Here is an 18,061-nt window from a genome sequence, read left to right on the forward strand (position 1 = left end):
CTGGCAAGGTTCGGTTCCTGTCATTGTCTCTGTGTCTGTTTTGTTGAGTCTGTGCCTTGGTGTGTTTTGGGTTTGGTTCCCCTTTTTTCCCTTATTTTCCCACCTGACCAGCTCCCCGATCAGATAACCTCACCGGAATGAACCTCTCACTCTCTTACTCTTACTCAGTTATTGTGACTGACCAGGTTTGGTTCCCACCACTGCCTCCCTTATCATTAGCTGGTCAGATTTGTTTAACTGGATGTTCTTGTTTATGGCTTCCTCCCCTTCTTATTATCCCTTAGGAGAGTGAAGAAGGTCCTTGACCAGACACCCTGGCAGGAGCAGACACCCTCCTTCCACACACCCTGACACAGACCGTTGCCCAGTTGCTACCTGCCTGCCTTCACCGCACGGGCGCTGAAGTCACACACAGCTCTGGCTCACGTGAAAATAAAGGATACAGAGACCAGCCCAGTCCAACTGGATTAGTTTATTAGCAAAGACTACAAGGGATTGTACAAGCGAATCGCCACTTTGGCCAACACTCCAGGGCGCCTCAGTCCTTGGGTTTCCAGCAGCGTTGCAGGAATTGCGCAGCAAAAACCACCGACTGCCTCACTGGGTGCAGACCCAGCTGGTTACACGTTCTCCAGACCATGGCTCCATTGCTACCAGCCTGTCCCGACAGCACAAACGCTAATGTCGCACGCTGCCGATGGCTGCTGAGGAAGCTGCAAAGATACATCATTCTCCACATTGGTTATACAAAGGCTTTTGCTCAACAGCTGAGCAAATGGCAAGAGCAGTTGCTATTACAACTGAGAGCTGGAGCAAATTGCACCAGGTCCAGGCACCCGTGCAGGAATGGCTCACCTTAACGTACAAAGTATACCTAATAAACACGGAGTTAAACTGCTATCGAAATCCACGTAGGCTACTGTGTTAACTGCTTTAATGTCGTCGGAGCCAGAACCGCGGCTGCTCTGACTACTAGCTCAGTTTAGCAATAAGGGCTCGATAAGGGAATGATAATCTCCAAAAGCAAAGCAGCACAGCTTGCAGCCAATGTTGGGCTGCTCTCAGATCCCGCAGCCTTTTCTTTAAATGTGACAAGTACTTGCTGCAGGAAAACTATTTTTTGCCAGTGTCACTTATTTTCTCAGAGCAGATGATAAAACTGGTACTTTCTAATGCTGTCTTTGCTCTTTGTTTGGCACTTGGTCTTAATCTTGGCCCTTATGACTGCTCGCTGCAGGATTATTTTTCTTTTTTGCTCTAAGACAAAGCAGATGTAAATGGTCATGGCAAGAAGGGAAGAGGATTCTGATTTTATTGTGAAGGAAGGGAATTTCTAAGCGATGGCAGGAGCAGCACGCTTTATTTCACCCCACTTTGTGAGCAATTAGATATCATTTTCTTCATGTGGCTTGAGGTCATAGTCATTTGGAACAGGCTGCCCAGAGAGGTGGGGGAGTCACCGTCCCTGGGGGGGTTCAAACACCATGCAGCCGTGGCACTTGGGGCCATGGTTTAGGAGGCCTGGGGGTGTTGGGTTGGCCCTTGGCCTTGATGATCCTGGAGGTCTTTTCCAACCTTAATGATTCCTATGATTCTATTCTATGATTCTATGATTCTACAACAATATTTGGTGGATAGACTTGTACTATGTTCTTCTAAAATGCAAAGCAGTTGCGGTTCTTCCTTCATATTCACTTGGCCTAAAGGTTCTGCAGTTTTTCAAGTGCTTGCTGCTTTGTAATTATCTGCCACGAAGCAGGGATTTCTCCTTTGCCGTGAAACTTCCCATTGTACCATTTTTCTATGTCTGTCCTGAAATGAGACACGAACCACTGCCAGTATGCTTGCATGGATGTATCAGGAAGAATGTTCCAAGTGGAGTAGGGAAGTCCTGCTTCCCGGTATTTCTTGTAAGGGATCCATCTGTCTCCATCGATCCTGAATGAACAGTCACTTGTAACGCTACTAGAACAAATATCAATGACCAGGTTGTCTGTTTTATGCCACTTGTATCCTGTCAAAACTTGCGGACGATGGAAGAAAACCTGATGGTCTCCATCGTGATCCATCATGGTGTTTGTGCAAACAGCTCCGCAAAAGGGACAGTGCGCCCAGCACCCTGCGAACTGTTCAGCCAGGATTGTATGAGGTTGCCTTTCAAATGAGCTCATGTCAGCAGTAGCAAACCCTTCCCTGAGATGATCTCTGATGGGAACCAGTGCTTCTGTCATGGCATTGTTCAGGAACTCTATGTCTGTTACCTCCTGATGCTCAAGGCTCTTCAGGTCCCTTCTGGGCAAGTTTAGCACCTCTCCAAGCGCGCGGCAAAATTCATCCAGCCAAAGAGAGATTTTGTCATTTCTGTCTTTCCTGTCTTTGACAATGTTGGTTGATGCAAAAACAGCTAACTGAATGCTTTCATAGTGCTGATTAAGGGAGTAATCTAAAAACTTCTCCAGCCTCCTGTTCTTATCTAAACAGTACTTCTCAACGCATGTCTCAATGTACCTCTCTAAAAATTCCCGTGGGTATCTAAGGTACTCCTTGAACTTCTCAAAATTTTCTTCTTCTGCCAGGTACCTCAGTATGCAGACTTCCAGAGAGGATCTGTTGCCACTGAAATCTGGACTTTTACCCTTCATGTCTTGAGCTATGGCAAGAGCCGTCTTGTTATAGATCGCCTGGCGAAGAGCCGGGGCAATCTTGTCACACAGGAAAACAGCAAATGTCGTGATAGAAGTGGCTCCTTGACAGGAAATCTGGAAGCATTTAAAGAAATCTTCTCTCTTGCTCTCCAGGTAGATGGTTGGATCATTGGCTTTTCTGAATGCTACTTGCATGGCTTTAAACCTTTCTGCTGCCATTCTGCACAGATACAGTGATAGATCTATTCCATAATGTTTATTAAAACTGTATTTTGCATTGCTAGAGACAGACTTCATACCTTTCTGTACTTCATGCAGTATTTCATGAATAAAAGCTCGACAGTAATCCCTTTTCTCCTTTTCCTTCTTATCAATGTTTGCCTTCACACATGCTATGATGTTATCTGTAATGTGGTCCATGTTGTTCACATCAGCATCATCAAAATTCGTACCAAACAAGCTCCAACATCGCTTTTTCTTAGTGACGTGTTTCTCCAAGTCAAGAGAAAATTCTCTCTGTTCGGGAAATGTCCTGATTCGTGCATGTAAGTTAGGCTCCTTAAAGTGATCTAGAAGGACATCTTCTATTTCCACATCGATATCAACCTGTTCTGGAGGGGGAGCAGCAGAGGAGACTTCACTAATCCACACTGCCCAGAGAGTAATAAAGTTGTCTCTCAGTTCTCTTTCACTTAGTCTCTGGCCTTTTAGAGACAGAGCCAACTGTCTACTCTTCTTCAAGAGCTCGTTTTCATATTCTGACTTCCTTTCATCCAGTTTAGACTGGTTCTTCTTTAGTTCAATAAGATTCTCACACTTCTTTCTAGTTTCAAGAAGAAGAGAGTCTTTTATTTCTTTCAGCTTCATTTCCGTGTTGCCTTTCCACTGGACCAATATCTCAGAGTCTCTGTCTTCACTGAAATACTTTTCCATGTCTTTCATGATGGCATCACTCGTCGTTTGCACTAGGTTTTCAAGTTGGTCTGTGGTGACCTTGTGCAACTCCCCATTCCGAATTTTATTGTCCAGTTTCATCTGCAGGTCTAAGATGTGACTCCTCAGCTGCCAAGTCCACTGACTAAAGGCAGTTTCCAGTTTCTTGTATGCAGCAATCTCCACTGAATTCTTGAAGCTGAAAATGAAGTTTTCATTCAGCAAAGCATTCCAGAGGTCGCTAATACGAACTTTCAAGCTCGAGAGCCTTAAAATGCTGCCCTGCCTCTCCTTCTTGGTGGCTTGGAGAATTTTGCTCTTTAATTCCTGGACGTTCTGGCTGTAGGTGGGATTGGGTGGTGCCATTGGGGGGTTTCCTTCCCACAGGTGAGCAAAGTAATGAATGTGGGTGTTCACATCAAAGCGGATGACGTCGCTGAAGCAGGAGATGTCACAGAATTCCTGCTGGGCGGCTGTCACGGTCATTTCGTCCAGTTTTTCCTGCAGACGTCTTTGTCCTTCCATGTTCTGTTCCTTGGCAGTTATTTCTCCCACATTTTGGTGTACAAACAGGCAGCTGGGGGAAAGATTTACTTGCTTCATCCTCAGAAAAGCCTGCACAGCAATCTGAAGGACATCTTGCATTTCTGAAGGGTTTTCTCCAAAGATATTGATCAGAGTCATGTTGCCGATGCCAATGACAAAGGTGGCCAGCTCGTTGTCATGATTAAGGGACTGTTTATTGGCCATCTCTATGGCACGAAGTCCCTCTGTGTCAACAACTAGCATGTACTCAAAGTCCAAATCCTGTTGTAGCTTCTCATCCACTTTAATTAGCTGCATAAATGCTCCCCGGGTGCATCTCCCTGCACTGACGTTAAACTGAAGGCCAAACATGGCATTCAACAGGGTTGACTTCCCTGTGCTCTGGATGCCAAGCACTGAAAGGACAAACACTCGTTTGTCCCCTAGCTTCTCAATTAATCTGTCAAAGATTGCTCCCACCCATCGTAATGGTACGTAAGAAGCATCACCATCCATCAGCTCGACAGGATACCCTGAAACCATCAGATCAGCTGCAATTTCAGGTAGTTTGACAAAACATTTGTCCTTTGAGTTCATTGATTCCAGAGCTTCGTAAATCTGCCCTACCTCTCTCAAAATGTGCTCAAGGCCAATGGATGAATCGTTGATTTCATTGGAGAGGCCATTTAACTTACTCAGCAACTGAGATTTCAGGTTGGATTTTTCATTGCTTTTCTTCATTGCCAGGATTTGAGACCATAACTGGTGATACTGTCTCTTCAGTTCATCAAGGCAATCGGAAGAGAGTTCATCCATAAAGACCTTCATCCACTGCAGGAAGTATTTCTTGGTATCTGCTGGCTGCGACTGGAGAAAGCTAAGAACTGATTTCATCAGCTGATTGAGGGGGAATGCTTTATCTAGTTGCTTTCGTCTTATTGCCGACTTCTCTAACTCAATTTGGCTCCGATGATGCTCTATGCTCTTGTTCCTCTTTTCCTGCAAGCGAGTGAGTTCTTTGTCCTTTTGGCACCACGTGTACCACAGTTTTCCTTGAAGAGGAAGTAGCTGGGATTTGATGTCAGATAACTTCTCTTTCTTCAGAAGCTTCACCAGAGCCTTTGCCTTTTCTTTGGCTATCACACATGCATCTGTATCTTCATCGACTAAGAATCCATGCTTGCGAGCTTTCTCCAGGCAGGCATCAAGGCTGAAAATTGTGTTAGCCCCTTCCAGGAGATCCCTGATTGTTTTTGTCAGCTCACCAATTAATTCTGCTTCATTTCTGTTCTTGATACCTATTTTTACGTTTTGGCGAGAACGGCCAGCTGCAACGTTCTCTTTTTCGGTGAAAAGACAAACCAAAGGCCTTTGTGACTGCCACAGGTCACGTAAAATCTTCATCCCTTTCGTGTCACTCTGATCAGACTCGGATACGAGAGCCACGTTCACAGCAGATATCTCCTGTAAAAACTGCAGCTGTTCTCCGTGATCCCTTGCATCTCCATGCAGGTTACAGAAGGCAACGCAGCATTCAAAGCTGTCATCGTCACTGCCCCGGGGACAGTACCAGGAGATCTCCACAACACCTTTCATCAGCAAACAGTCTTTGGTGCTGCCTTTGCAATGTCGGTGGAAAAAAGTGTCGTGCTTTTGTTTGCTCAGCAGAGCATTCAGGATCTGAGACTTGGAAGAGGAGGGAGAACTGCCGATCCGTATGAAGGACACGATGGGTATCTCTGCCTGATAAATGAGTTTGTTTTTGTAACTGTTAATTCTGGCCTGCTCTCCTGACTTCTCAGCCCCTTTCCAGCTCTTCTTTATTTGGCTGAGGGACCAGAGTGGGAACTCTATCTGTGAAGTGCACGGGTTTGGCACCAGGAGAGGTAGCGCAAATTGGCAGAAAGCAAGCTTTGTTGAAATATACTGTCTCATGAAATGGTCAGCGCAATGAAAAATTGCCATCTGGAGGTCCATGGGGTGCACACAACTGTCCCTGGCTGCAGATTCAGGAGCTTCTGTCTCCAAATCTGTGAAAAAGTCATCAAAGGAATCCGAGGGTTCATGCTCTTGCTCTGTGGTTTTCGGCACGAGTGCGAGTCCTGGGTCGCTCTCAACGTTGCAAGTCAGGTACCTCACCCGATAATCCACGGTTAATAGCTTTTGCAAGAAGTAAAATGGTAGTTCGTTTTCTTTGCTGGGCTGGCTTTCGTGTAAAGATGTCTTGTATATGATGTGGAAATCTTCTGTCCCCATTTTTCTTGGATAATGATTTTCTAGTCCAAGACGCTTAAGTAACTGGAGGAACTCTTGGTTTGCAATGGCTTGATTTGCTTTGGATTCGCTGCCGTCTGATTCGGATTTGGGTTGACTGGCGGGCTCTGTTCTTTGAAAAGTATCTTCCATGTCTTTGATTATACTGTGTTTCTTGACATCGTCACATGTGTCATCCACACACCCACTGATGAAGGAATTCAAGTCGTTTTCCAACACCTTCCAGTCTTTGAATGCACTGTGCTTTTTGAGGAGAGTTTTTATCTCTGTGGACCATAAGTCTTTCATGTGATCTTCCATGAAAGCTAAACGCTTATTCTTCTCCTCAGGGGACACCTTTTTATGTTTGGATGTTACAGTTAGACCCAGCAGCAGCAGGAAGGCCTGGGCTCTGTAAACATCTTGCTCCTTCAGACTCAGATAGTCCTTATGTCCTGTTTGCATTTCATTTATCATGAAGTTAATTTCTGGGCATCCAAGGAGGTACTGAAAAATGCTGCTTTCCACCTGATATCCCGTGTTGGTCGTAATTAAGAGCACCAACAGTTCTATGTCTTTCTGTGCCATTTCCCGGAGAAACTGGAGTAAGGAATAAACAGCTAGGCTTGCAGTCAAGGTGGCTTTTATCTTCGCTTCATGAATGGCAGAGGCAGAGGTTTCTGGTGCGTAGGTGACTTCCTGGATGTACTCCTTCATTTGCAGCAGTGTCTTGGTGAGATCTTCAAGTTCAGAAACATTGGGAGTTTCAGGAAGCACATTCTCAGTATAGAAGATCCATTGCATAATGAACGAAGACGTGGGGAATTCCTTAACAGAATAGATATAAGGGTCCAGGAGGCACCTCAACAGAAACTTGATATAGGTGGTGTTCTCTGGAGGTGACTTCTTGCAAAACAGAACAGTATTCAGCAGGTACTCCTGCAGGGCTTTGTCCGACAGGCATACATTGATCCAGACACTATGGTTTTTGGTTTTTTCATTCAGATCCTGTTTGAAATCTATCAGTGCGAGCAGTTTCCTTTCATCCACCGTCACGTCCCAGGCCTTCACGCACTCCATGAAAGCTCTGGCCTCTTCCACTGCACTGACCAGTTCCTCTCCAAACATGGTGTCGACACTGTAATTCGTTAGCGCTTTGTACGCAGACCTGAGGCTGCTGCTCATTTGATAGCTGGATTTAAAATCACTGCTGTGATTCAACAGGATTATATCCCACACTGGGATCAGCTGAAAGCCTCGGTCGATAACACACCATGTTGTGTTATTAGCTACAAGCCCCAATTTCCACTGAGGAAGAGAATCCGTCTCTGATGGGCCCCCTGTGTTGGTCACGTAGACCTGAACTGCTGTGTAGTCACTCTTTCTGTCAGTTCCCTTAAAAGAAGCGTGTGAGCTGGATTTCGAAACGTCCACGTCCACTGCCACGTTGACACCGAATCTGCTGTAGCTGGCCCCAACGCAGCAGTTCAGTGCTTCAGAGGCTTGTCGCTTCATCTCTTCCCGCTGCTCAGCTCTGAATCCTTCCGTAGATGCCTTCCACCAGAATATTCCCCCAAAGTGGAGGGGACCCTGGTTTACATGGGACCCAAACCTGCTGAAGAAGCTCGCACATCTGCTTTTCAGCATGTTGGGCCTGTCTGCTTCCTCAGTGATGCTCAGAAGATGCTCGATTCCTTGCAGCTCCTGCAGGGCCGCATCTGAGAGGCGAAGCTGGTGCTTTTGGAAGTAGCAGGAGGCCAGAGGGATGTACTGGTACTTGGTGGTGCAAACGTAGCTCTGCCCAGAGCAGGATTTGTGGGTGTCCTCCGACTGTGAGGAGCTGCTGTAATCTGTACCGACTTCAACATTAAACCCCCAGAACCCAGCTTTGGCCGAAACACTGATGCTGAACCCCAGCTGCTCCATGGACTTGGTGAAAGTGGCTTCTGCTGCAGAGGAGGAGAACTCCTTCCTCTCGAGCAGCGACCCTTGCTCTGGACCGGTGAGCTTGAACCCATCGGGAACCCTGATGAGCTGGTCTCGCTTGGCCAGCACATCCTCAAGGCTGCTTGTTCTGTAAATGCCCTGCAGGGCCAGTCCCCCTGACGCCCGCCTCAGGACCTCCGTGTCGGAAACGTTCTCACTCCTGCCCACTGACAACTCCTGCTGCTCCAGCTGCTTCTGGATGCTCTCCAGCACATCCACCGATGACTTCTCCGGTAGCGTCCAGTACTCTTTCGGAATCTCTAGGGCTTGCCACAGAGCCTCCTCTTTCTGTCTCATAGCATCCCTGCTGTGGCTGCGGCTGTTGTGCATTTCTTTCAGCTCCTGCAGGGCTAGCTTGGCCGCTTCTTGTCTCTGCTTTGTCATCTCCAAGCGATTCTTCTGCAGCTCCTCAGAAGTTGATTTGTTTGTTGCTAGTTCCAGGAGTTTTCGCAGCGCCTTTGTTTCCCAGGGGTACCGTACTTCGCACTCCAGCTTAAGGTAGTCTTCATATTGCAGATGTTTCAGGGCTTCTCTGGACTTGACTCCCAGTATCTCTGACAGTTTGGGGAGCCAGTATGCATCATCCAGTCCTTCTTTCTCACAAGCTTCTGCCAGTAGTTTTTTAGCAAGAAGCGCCTTTTCATCATCCTCTGTTATCTCCTCCTGTGAACCCATGGCTGTGGAAGGAGAAAACAGACTTTCTTTAAGGCATGTTGTAAGAGGCCCTGGCCTTTAAAAGAGGGGTCTCCAGCAGCTCCAGCCCTGGGGATTCCTCCTACCCAGCTGCTGGAGCCCAGCCTGGCATGCCCCAAGTCCTGGGAGTCTCCATCCCGGGACAATGGATGTGCCTGCTGCTTTCCCATTTGCAGGATTCCCCATTTGCAGGATTGCATTTGTATCCCAGAGGCAACACACACACTCTCTGACTTGGCCACACAACCTGCCATGGACAAGGTGCTGCCTTCAACAGCGCCCACATCTACCCGACAGGACTCATAAATACGTAAGTACACACAACTGTGGGCATTTCTGGAGCCTTCGAGCACCAGCACAGCCCCGCTGCCCATCCAACAGTTCCCCCTGCATCCTGCACCCCCTTGCCAGCCCCACGGGTCTCCTCCTCACTGGCTGGTCCAGCTTGGCGCTCACCAGCAAGCAGAGGCACGTACTCATACACTCATCTCAGGAGCGCCCCACAGCCACAAGACACCCTTACCCTGAATACCCAGAACCAGGCACACAGGCTGTGACCTGTGGTCCTGCTCCAGCTGCCGGTGCAGAGCCCCTCACTCGCTTGCTCCCCCGAGGAGTTGGTTCTTGGGACACACATCTTTCCTATGCCAGTGGATGGGAAAAATCCGAGTAGTCCCTGTCCAGGGCTGTGCCTGGAGCATCCCCCGACTATGCAGGGTCCTGCCCTTGGGTCACACCAACCCCAGGCAGCGCCCCAGGCCCGGGGCAGAGGGGCTGGGAAGGGCCCGGCGGAGAAGGCCCTGGGGGTGCTGGCTGACAGCCGGCTGGGCATGAGCCAGCAGTGCCCGGGTGGCCAAGGAGGCCACCAGCCCCCGGGCTTGTGTCAGCACTGGGGTGGCCAGCAGGAGCCGGGCAGGGATGGGGCCCCTGTGCTCGGCCCTGGGGAGGCCCCACCTCGAGTGCTGGGCTCAGGTTTGGGCCCCTGGGGACAAGGAGGGCCTGGAGGGGCTGGAGCGTGTCCAGAGAAGGGCAGCGGGGCTGGGGCAGGGTCTGGAGCACAAGTGTGCTGGGGGGCGGCTGAGGGGGCTGGGGGGGTTTAGCCTGGAGAAGGGGAGGCTGAGGGGAGCCCTTCTCGCTCTCTGCAGCTGCCTGAGAGGGGCTGGAGTGAGGGGGGGGCTGGTCTCTGCTCCCAAGGCACCAGGGACAGGGCGAGAGGAACCGGCCCCAGGCTGCGTCAGGGGAGGGTTAGGTTGGGTGTGAGGGAAAATGCCTTCCCTGCCAGAGGGGTCAGGCCCTGGCACAGGCTGCCCAGAGAGGTGGGGGAGTCACCGTCCCTGGGGGGGTTCAAACACCGTGCAGCCGTGGCACTTGGGGCCATGGTTTAGGAGGCCTGGGGGTGTTGGGTTGGGGGTTGGACTTGGTGATCTTAGAGGTCTTTTCCAACCTCAGTGATTCTATGATCTTGTTGGCCGTCATTAGTGACTGGAGACTTTGGGTCTCTGGCATTGTTTCCATGCCCCCCATCTATCCAGTTTGTGTCCCTGTGTGGCTTTGTTTACCATTTCCCCCTTCACTTATTATCCCATGTGCATTGGGAAGGTCCTTGACAGCTAACTTTAACAGAGGTGACGCTCTCACTGTACACGTGCTTTTACACCTTTTTTTTTTCTAACACTATCATACAAACCTGATCATTGTCTCAGCTGGATACTGAAGGGGTTTAGGCAGTGCACAAAAGCTTTCATCCTACCAATGACACAAGACTCTTACCAACACATGTACTGACCTGAGGTGCTTGTGACTGGGCTCTTGGACCCTTTCAGAGCCTTTAATGTCAGATTTTCCTTTAAAGTCAGTGAAGATTTAGGCAATATGGGCTCTAATTCATCTCACCTCACACCAGATACTCCTTCTGGTCGGACACTTGACTTTCCAGAGGACACAGGTAGCCAAGGTCCCCAGCTCAACTGAGAGAGCACACCACCACACAGCAGGCCTGGTAGACAAGGCTGGGGTGTTCAGCAGAAGATGGGGATCGAGTCAGCACTTCAGGAGGTGAAACACCGGGAACAAAAGGCCCAAAATCCTAAAGGAGAAGACCAGACAGTCAGGAGACAGCAACCCATCAATGCAGAGGATTCATTCCAGTGAGTGCTGGAGGCCATTCCTTCTCCACCAGTGATGGGCCTGCAGTGACAGGACAAGGGGTGATGGGTTTAAACTAAAGGAGGGGAGATTCAGACTAGAGAGAAGGAAGGAATTGTTCACGCTGAGGGCGGTGAAAGCCTGGCCCAGGCTGCCCCGAGAGGCGGTCGATGCCCCATCCCTGGGAACACCCAAGGCCAGGCTGGACGGGGCTCTGAGCAACCTGCTCTGGCTGAAGGTGCCCCTGCTCACGGCAGGGGCTTGGGCTGGGTGGCCTCTAAAGGTCCCTGCCAACCTAAACAATTCTATGATTTCCCAGCCACTAAAGAGCCACCAGGGCCTTTTTGGGTGATGACCAGACTAGGGTTTTGCCTGGGACCTCAACCCACATACTCAATGGCACAGGCTGCCCAGAGAGGTGGGGGAGTCACCATCCCTGGAGGTATTTAAAAGACGTGTAGACGTGGCACTTTAGGGCATGGTTTAGGAGACATGGTGGTGTTGGGTTGGCAGTTGGACTTGATGATCCTAGAGGTCTTTCCTAACCTTAATGATTCTATGATATTATGGTTCTATGATTGTGTACCTTAGTCCAGGGACAGTTTGCAAAGTACAGATCTCCTGCTTTCAGTGTCTCTTCTGTGCACAGCAAAAGGTGCCCAGGAGTGACTCATGACAGGGCTGAATGCTCAAATGCCACAGCAGCATCATGGGGAGGAAGGCCAAGCCTGTCCATGAAGTCAAAGCTCAACCTGATTAAAAAGGTTCCTCCAATGCCCTACTACCTGCTGACCTCCCAGATACTGGCCCTACCAGCACCACCGTGCAGCCCCCAGCAAGGGAGGGTGGAGGGTTCACACCTGCTTTCTCGAGGGGAGAAGATGTGGGAGGATGAACAGCAGGCTGGAGGATGCTCTGTGAGAGCTAAGCCTGGAGACTTGCAGAAAAGTCCCAGCTCCAACTACACAGGCTGTGCTCTCCGGTGAGGCTCAGCCAGCCTCAAAGCAAAGCCTGGACGTGGCAGAGCCTGGGGGAACGGCACTGACGATGTGGCACCACGTGCCCTCTCCCACCACTGCCCAGATCATGCATCTGCTGCTGTGGGTGAAGCTCAAGCCCCTGAAGAGACAGAGAGAAACACCACGGTGGGTCGGCCTCCACTGGGATCTAAGCACCCACCAGCAGCTCGTGCAGTCCCACCAGCAGGACAGGGGAGAGAGAAGTGGAAAAGCAGAAGCAAGAAAAACTCCTGGGTCGAGACAAGGAGAGCTTAGCAAGCGAAGGAAAGCTGCGTGCGCTCGCAAAGCCAAGCCGGCTCTTTATTCACTACCCCCCATCGGCAGGCTGACGTCCAGCCGCTCCCTGGGAAGCAGAGCCTCAGCCCGTGTGACAGCCGCCTGCGGAGGCAAACGCCGCAGCTGCCAACATCTCCCCTCCCGCCTCCTTCCCTCCTTTGACTGCTGAGCACGGCGCTGTGCAGCGCGGTCCTCTCGGGCCACCCATCCCGGCTCTGTCCCCTCCCAACTTCTCACCCGTGGGAGCGGTACCAACGCTATTTCAGTCTCAGGTGCCCAAATCAGCACCGCTCGGCCGCGATGGAGGACGTTAACTCCCGTTTCACGGGAACAGGCTCCTTGAGAGTGTTTTCCCCAGCCCTGCCCCAGGGGAACCCGGCTCTGGAGGTGCTTGTGCCTTTGAGGGGCTGCACCAGGGCCCAGAGCACGTTGGGTGGTGAAGTCCAGGCTGTAGGAGAGGCTGGGAGAGGTGAATCCCACCATCGTTCCACCGAAAGGAAAAGGAAAAACTCTCCCCGTAGGCTTGGGGGCCGAGCAGGGTGTCCCACGAATGCCGCTGGTTACCCCCAGTGCTGCCACACGCCCCAACGTGCGGTGCGGGAGGCAGGCACCACCACCCAAGCTGCCCGCGCCGCCAGCCCGCGGACCGCACCCCAGCACCCGTCGCTTCCGCACCCCCGTTCACGCTGACGGAGAGCACGCCACAGAAAACGTTATTAGCCATGGGGTTCCCCAAATTATCCGCCTGCCGTGGTTTTGGCTGGGATAGAGTTAATTTTCTTCTCTGTAGCTGGTGCAGTGCTGCACTTTGGATTTGGTATGAGAATAATGTCGATAACACCGACGTTTTAGTTGTTGCTACGTAGTGCGTGTACTAGTCACGGACTTTTACAGCCTCTCGTGCTCTGTCAGGGGCACAAGGAGCCGGGAAGGGAGGGGACACAGCTGAGGCAGCTGATCCAAACTGGCCAAAGAGATATTCCATATCATATGACAGCACACCCAGCACATTAACTGGGAGGAGTTGGCCGGGGGAAGCAGTGGTTGCGGCTCGGGGACCGGCAGCCCTGGTTGGCGGGTGGTGAGAGGTTACACCACTTATTGTTTGGGGTCCTTTTTTTCCCCTGGGATTCACCTCTCTTGTTATTTTTCTTTTCATTATATTATTGTTATTATTATTTGTTCTATTACTATTTTATTTTAATTATTAAACTGTTCTTATCTCAACCCACGAGTTTTCTTGCTTTTGCCCTTCCTTTTCTCTCCCCATCCCACCGGGGTGGGGGCAGTGAGCGTGGGGCTTAGTTGCTGGCTGGGGCTAAACCACAACACCTTTTTAGCTTCTGAGGCCACGGGAGTGCCCGTATGGCTGCCTTCCCACCTCCCCTTTGCCTTCCGGTCTCGCTCCGACCCACCCCAGCCCCACCCCGTGTCTCCAGAGCAGGAAAGCAAATGCACCAGGGTACCGGAGCATGCACAGCTCCGCCGCCACCCTGGCCCCCGGCCCCCGGCCCCCCGGCACAGCTGGGCTTCAGGCGAGTGCACCCACCCTGACCCACCGAGGGGCTGGGTCGTGCCCAGGGCGGGCAGGATCAGCCCCAGGTGGGGGGAGCGCTTCCCAGCCCAGGGAAGGGGTCGCAGCCGGGAAGGGGCTCTGCAAGGGGTCTGTCCCTAGAGCAGACAGCAGGTCCCTCCCCATCCAGCCCTGCTGCCGGCTCCTGAAGCCAGGCTTTGCACCTCTGCAGACATCAGTCTGCCCCTGAATCCCCCCCAGATGCCGCCTCCGGCTCTGACGCCTCAGCCTCCTTCCTACCCTCCCAATTCAACCCTTGCAGCACACACGGGTCCTCTGAGCTTCCTCAAACAGGCTGGCAAGCAAAGGCTGCTTCCTCCATCCCACGCTCAGAGCAGAGACCATTCACCTGCTGCCCTAAAGCCCCTTTTTTTCATTCTCTGGCGTCTCTCAAGCGATGAGAAAACACACAAAATACAAAGCAAAGGACAAACGCCACCTCTGCTCTGTGGTGATCCCCGGCTCCCAGCCCCAGAGCTCGTCAGCAAGGTCCTGCCGTCTCTCTCCGGTGCTCGGCAGCTCGCAGGCTGGTGTCAGCCCAGTGCAAGCCCTCTCTTTATACAGCTCCCAGTTCTTTAGTGGGGTGTGCTCTTTTGCATTCGTGGAGGCAGGGAGGACTTCTGCCTTCCTGGAAATCAGGCCATTGTCTGTAGCAGAATATGAAAGTGAAACACAGGAGCTGCTGCAGCTGAGCCTGGCAAGTCAGAAGGCAGCAGCAGGTGTAGGCACACACACCAGGCTCCCAAATCCTGCCCTGGGCTCTGCGCAGGGATGCCCGGTGCTCCCGTCCAGCGCCTGTGGAGTGCTGGGGAAGCTGCTGCCTGAAATCTGGGCGAAAGGCAGCAGGCGCTGGGGCAGCGCTTGGAGTTCTTGGCTGGAAACCTCCCCAGCCTGCTCCTCTTACCCCTGAATCATCGAATCACAGAAGGGTTTGGGTTGGCAGGGACCGCTAAAGGCCACCCAGCCCAACCCCCTGCCGTGAGCAGGGACACCTTCAGCCACAGCAGGTTGCTCAGAGCCCCGTCCAGCCTGGCCTTGGGTGTTTCTCTCCGTCCCTCCATCCCCCAGCCTGGATTGATCCCAAGGGCTGCCCCGATCCAGGTGCAGGACCCTGCACTTGGCCTTTTTGAGCCTCAGGAGGCTCTCCCAGGCCCACCTCTCCAGCATGTCCAGGTCCCTCTGGATGACATCCTGTCCTTCTGGCGTGTCACCTGCACCGCTCAGCTCCATGTCACCTGCAACCTTGCTGACGGTACACTCGAGCCCACTGTCTGTGTCATTGATGAAGATATCAAAGGGCACTGGTCCCAGTACAGACCCCTGAGGGACACCACTCATCACCGGTCTCCATCCAGACCTCGAGCCATTGACCACGACCCTCTGGATGCAACCATCCAGCCAGTTCCTCATCCACCGACCAGCCCACCCATCAAATCCACCCTGAAGCCTCCTTTCCTCATCCCTCTCCTCAGAGGCCCCCTTTGCATCCACCGCTCCGGACGCCTGCAGGATTTATTGATGCTCATCCCCCCCAGCCCACGTCCCCTCCACCCCACGCGTCCTGTGCCGGCTTTGCACCGCAGCCGCTCGGGGCAGCCCGGGGGGCTCGGCTCCCGCAGGGCGAGGGCTCTGCAGCAGAGACGGGTGTGGGGTCCCGACCCTGGGGCCGGGCTGATGCCGGGGGTCCGCTGAAGGAGGGAATGCCACGATGGCACCGCGGTGAGGGGCGGAACTAGGTGAAGACTTGGTGGTCGCCCCTTGCTCAGCCCCCAGCCCCAGCTGTGCAGACCCCGATACCGCGCCTCTGCCACTCCCTGCACCGCTCATCAGCTGCCCGAAAATTAGGCCTAAACTTATGTCGACAGCTTCTAACAACCCCCCCTGGGGGAAGTGTTTAAACCAAATCAAGCAGCTGCCACCCTCTCGCAGCTAAACACTGATCGCCAGCACAACTGCTGGAGGGTTTAGTTGTGTGGCTCCTTAAATTACAGAAACATGAACACTTTTGTTGACCCACAAGGTCTTCCTCCCTCCTCGCCCCTCATTTACCCACCACAACAGCCCCTGTTCGGCTCCGAGAGGCGTAGCGGGGCGTGCTGCGGAGATTAAGCCTTGCACGAAGACATGTGGGGACCGGGGGCTTCATGCCGGCTGTAAAATCAGAGCGTGGGAGTAGCTCGGTGGAGCTCCCTCTCAGCCGGCCTCAGACCCCCATCGCCTTTGACCTTGCCGCGGACTGCAGGACCACCGAGCAGGGCATGCTCCCCCTCCCCCAACTTCATGCATTTTGCTTCGCCAATTTCTGTCTTATTATGTATTGGGCTTACTATATAGGTTAAAATAACTTGCTTAAGGACAGTGGAAAGTACAATAACCTTGTGCTATATGTGAACCTCCTGGCGCCCCGTCAGGGAAGCGCGTTCAGACAGAATCTGTCTCGCTGCGGGCAACAACCCGGGAGCGGCGCCCGGCAAGGGGTCCCTGTGCCCCTGCAGCAGAGTGGCTCTGGCCGGCTGCCCCGCGGCAAGGTGCGCCTGCTCCAGCCTTACCAAGCACGGGTCATGCCCAGGGGCAGCCGCTGATCCGCCGCACCCCTCTGGCTGCCCCGCGGGAGATGCTCCAGCCCCGCAGGCGCCGGTCCCCGGGGGCTGCCAGAGCACTGGGGGCACCCCTTGGCATCCTCCATCCTCGAGAGAGGTTTGCAGATTAAATTCCTGATCTGAGAAGAGAGAAACGAGGGAGTTTGCCTGAAACCACATGAGCCCGAAGAGCAGTTTCAGTTTCACAGGCTGCCTGCGTCCCCTCCAGAAAGGGCTGTGATTGCTGAGAAACAGAGGCAGCCGGGCCAAGCACAAGCAAGGGGGGAAGAGCAATATGAGCTTTGAACCTCCTCGGAGTCTGCGCAAGGACTGGCAGCCAGGGGAGAGCAGAGGGAAAACTGCTGTTTACCTGCCCCCAGGGTCGCAGCTGCAAATATATGGGCTCCCCCGTGGGCACATAGCGGCGAGGGGGGGTCATTAACATCACGACGGGGGCTCTCAAAGCCTGCCTGCAAACGTGCGTCACCCTTTTCTCTGGCCCGGGGGAGGCCGGCCAGCTCCTTGTTATTTGGCAGCAATTGCACGAGCGGAGCCCTGTCAGCACCCCGAGGCGGGCGGCGGACGCAGGAGGGCTGGGGGCCGCAGCGAGGAGCGGGAAGGGAGCAGACAGCAGGTCTTGGTGCCTCCTCCCGGGTCTGGAGGGGAAGGGTATAGGGCAGCCCTATAGCCCAGGTATAGGGGATGGAGCCGGGGAGGGAAGGGATGGGGATGGCGGCTCATCGCCTGTGCTCAAGGCAGGGGCATCGGAGGCCATCTCCAAAACCACTAGCCATCACCCCCGAGAGCTCATGCAGGGCGGCGAAAGCCCCTGGGCTGCAGCAGGGCAAAAAGAAGGAAGAAGGGAACTGGGGACTCGCAGTGCCCCCGGTGCAGCTTCCACAGCCAGAGGCACCCGACCAAATCGTCCGATGATCCTCGACTGATATCAACCTCCACTGCTCGATTTGTAGCACCCAGGGGTTAATGAGGTGAGACAAAGCAGGCAGGGAGCTTGGCCAAGGCCAAATGCAGTCACGCCAACCTCACTTCTTTCCCCGAGAGGTTCGTGGGCCGTGTGGGTGGGCAAGCGGCGGTGGGTGTCCTGTCCCTCGGCTCGGCGGGGCTGCCAGCCTCGGCTCCCGCAGCTTTTCCAGCACGGGAAGCAGGCACGGACGGTCCCGGCACCCCAGATCACGGGTGCCAGGCCACGGTGCAAGGCTGCTCCCGAAAAGCTGCCTCTTGTTTTGGGCTAGAAGAGTGAGGGTGGTGCACTGAGGAAGGGGCCGTCCTGCTCTGCTCAGGACCCACACGGCTGTGGGACCCACCCTGCCATGGGGAGCTGTGGGGCGGGAGGGAAACCCCCAGGGGTTCTGGGGAGGGGGGCAGAGAGGGGGAAGGCGGAGGGTGCCTCACATCCCCCCAGGAATGGGTGCT

The 18,061-nt window shown here is 53.2% G+C and overlaps 1 protein-coding gene across 2 annotated transcripts; it reads right to left on the bottom strand.

Moving 5' to 3' along the window:
* Nucleotides 1-457: 457 nt before the first annotated feature.
* LOC104052012 (interferon-induced very large GTPase 1-like) lies at nt 458-14,870 on the bottom strand. Of its 2 annotated transcripts, none has more exons than XM_064448391.1 (3): nt 14,488-14,870; nt 10,929-11,121; nt 458-9,019 (listed from the first exon to the last, which is right to left on the bottom strand). In XM_064448391.1, the coding sequence occupies exon 3, from the start codon at nt 9,015-9,017 to the stop codon at nt 1,701-1,703; it is 7,317 nt and encodes a 2,438-aa protein (XP_064304461.1). In that variant the 5' UTR covers nt 9,018-9,019; nt 10,929-11,121; nt 14,488-14,870; the 3' UTR covers nt 458-1,700. The 2 variants fall into 2 exon arrangements, with proteins under 2 accessions (XP_064304461.1, XP_064304462.1); XM_064448392.1 differs by lacking the exon at nt 14,488-14,870 and adding an exon at nt 12,041-13,883.
* Nucleotides 14,871-18,061: the final 3,191 nt, after the last annotated feature.

This window comes from Phalacrocorax carbo, chromosome 3 (genome assembly GCF_963921805.1).
Source record: "Phalacrocorax carbo chromosome 3, bPhaCar2.1, whole genome shotgun sequence".
Classification (NCBI taxonomy): domain Eukaryota; kingdom Metazoa; phylum Chordata; class Aves; order Suliformes; family Phalacrocoracidae; genus Phalacrocorax; species Phalacrocorax carbo.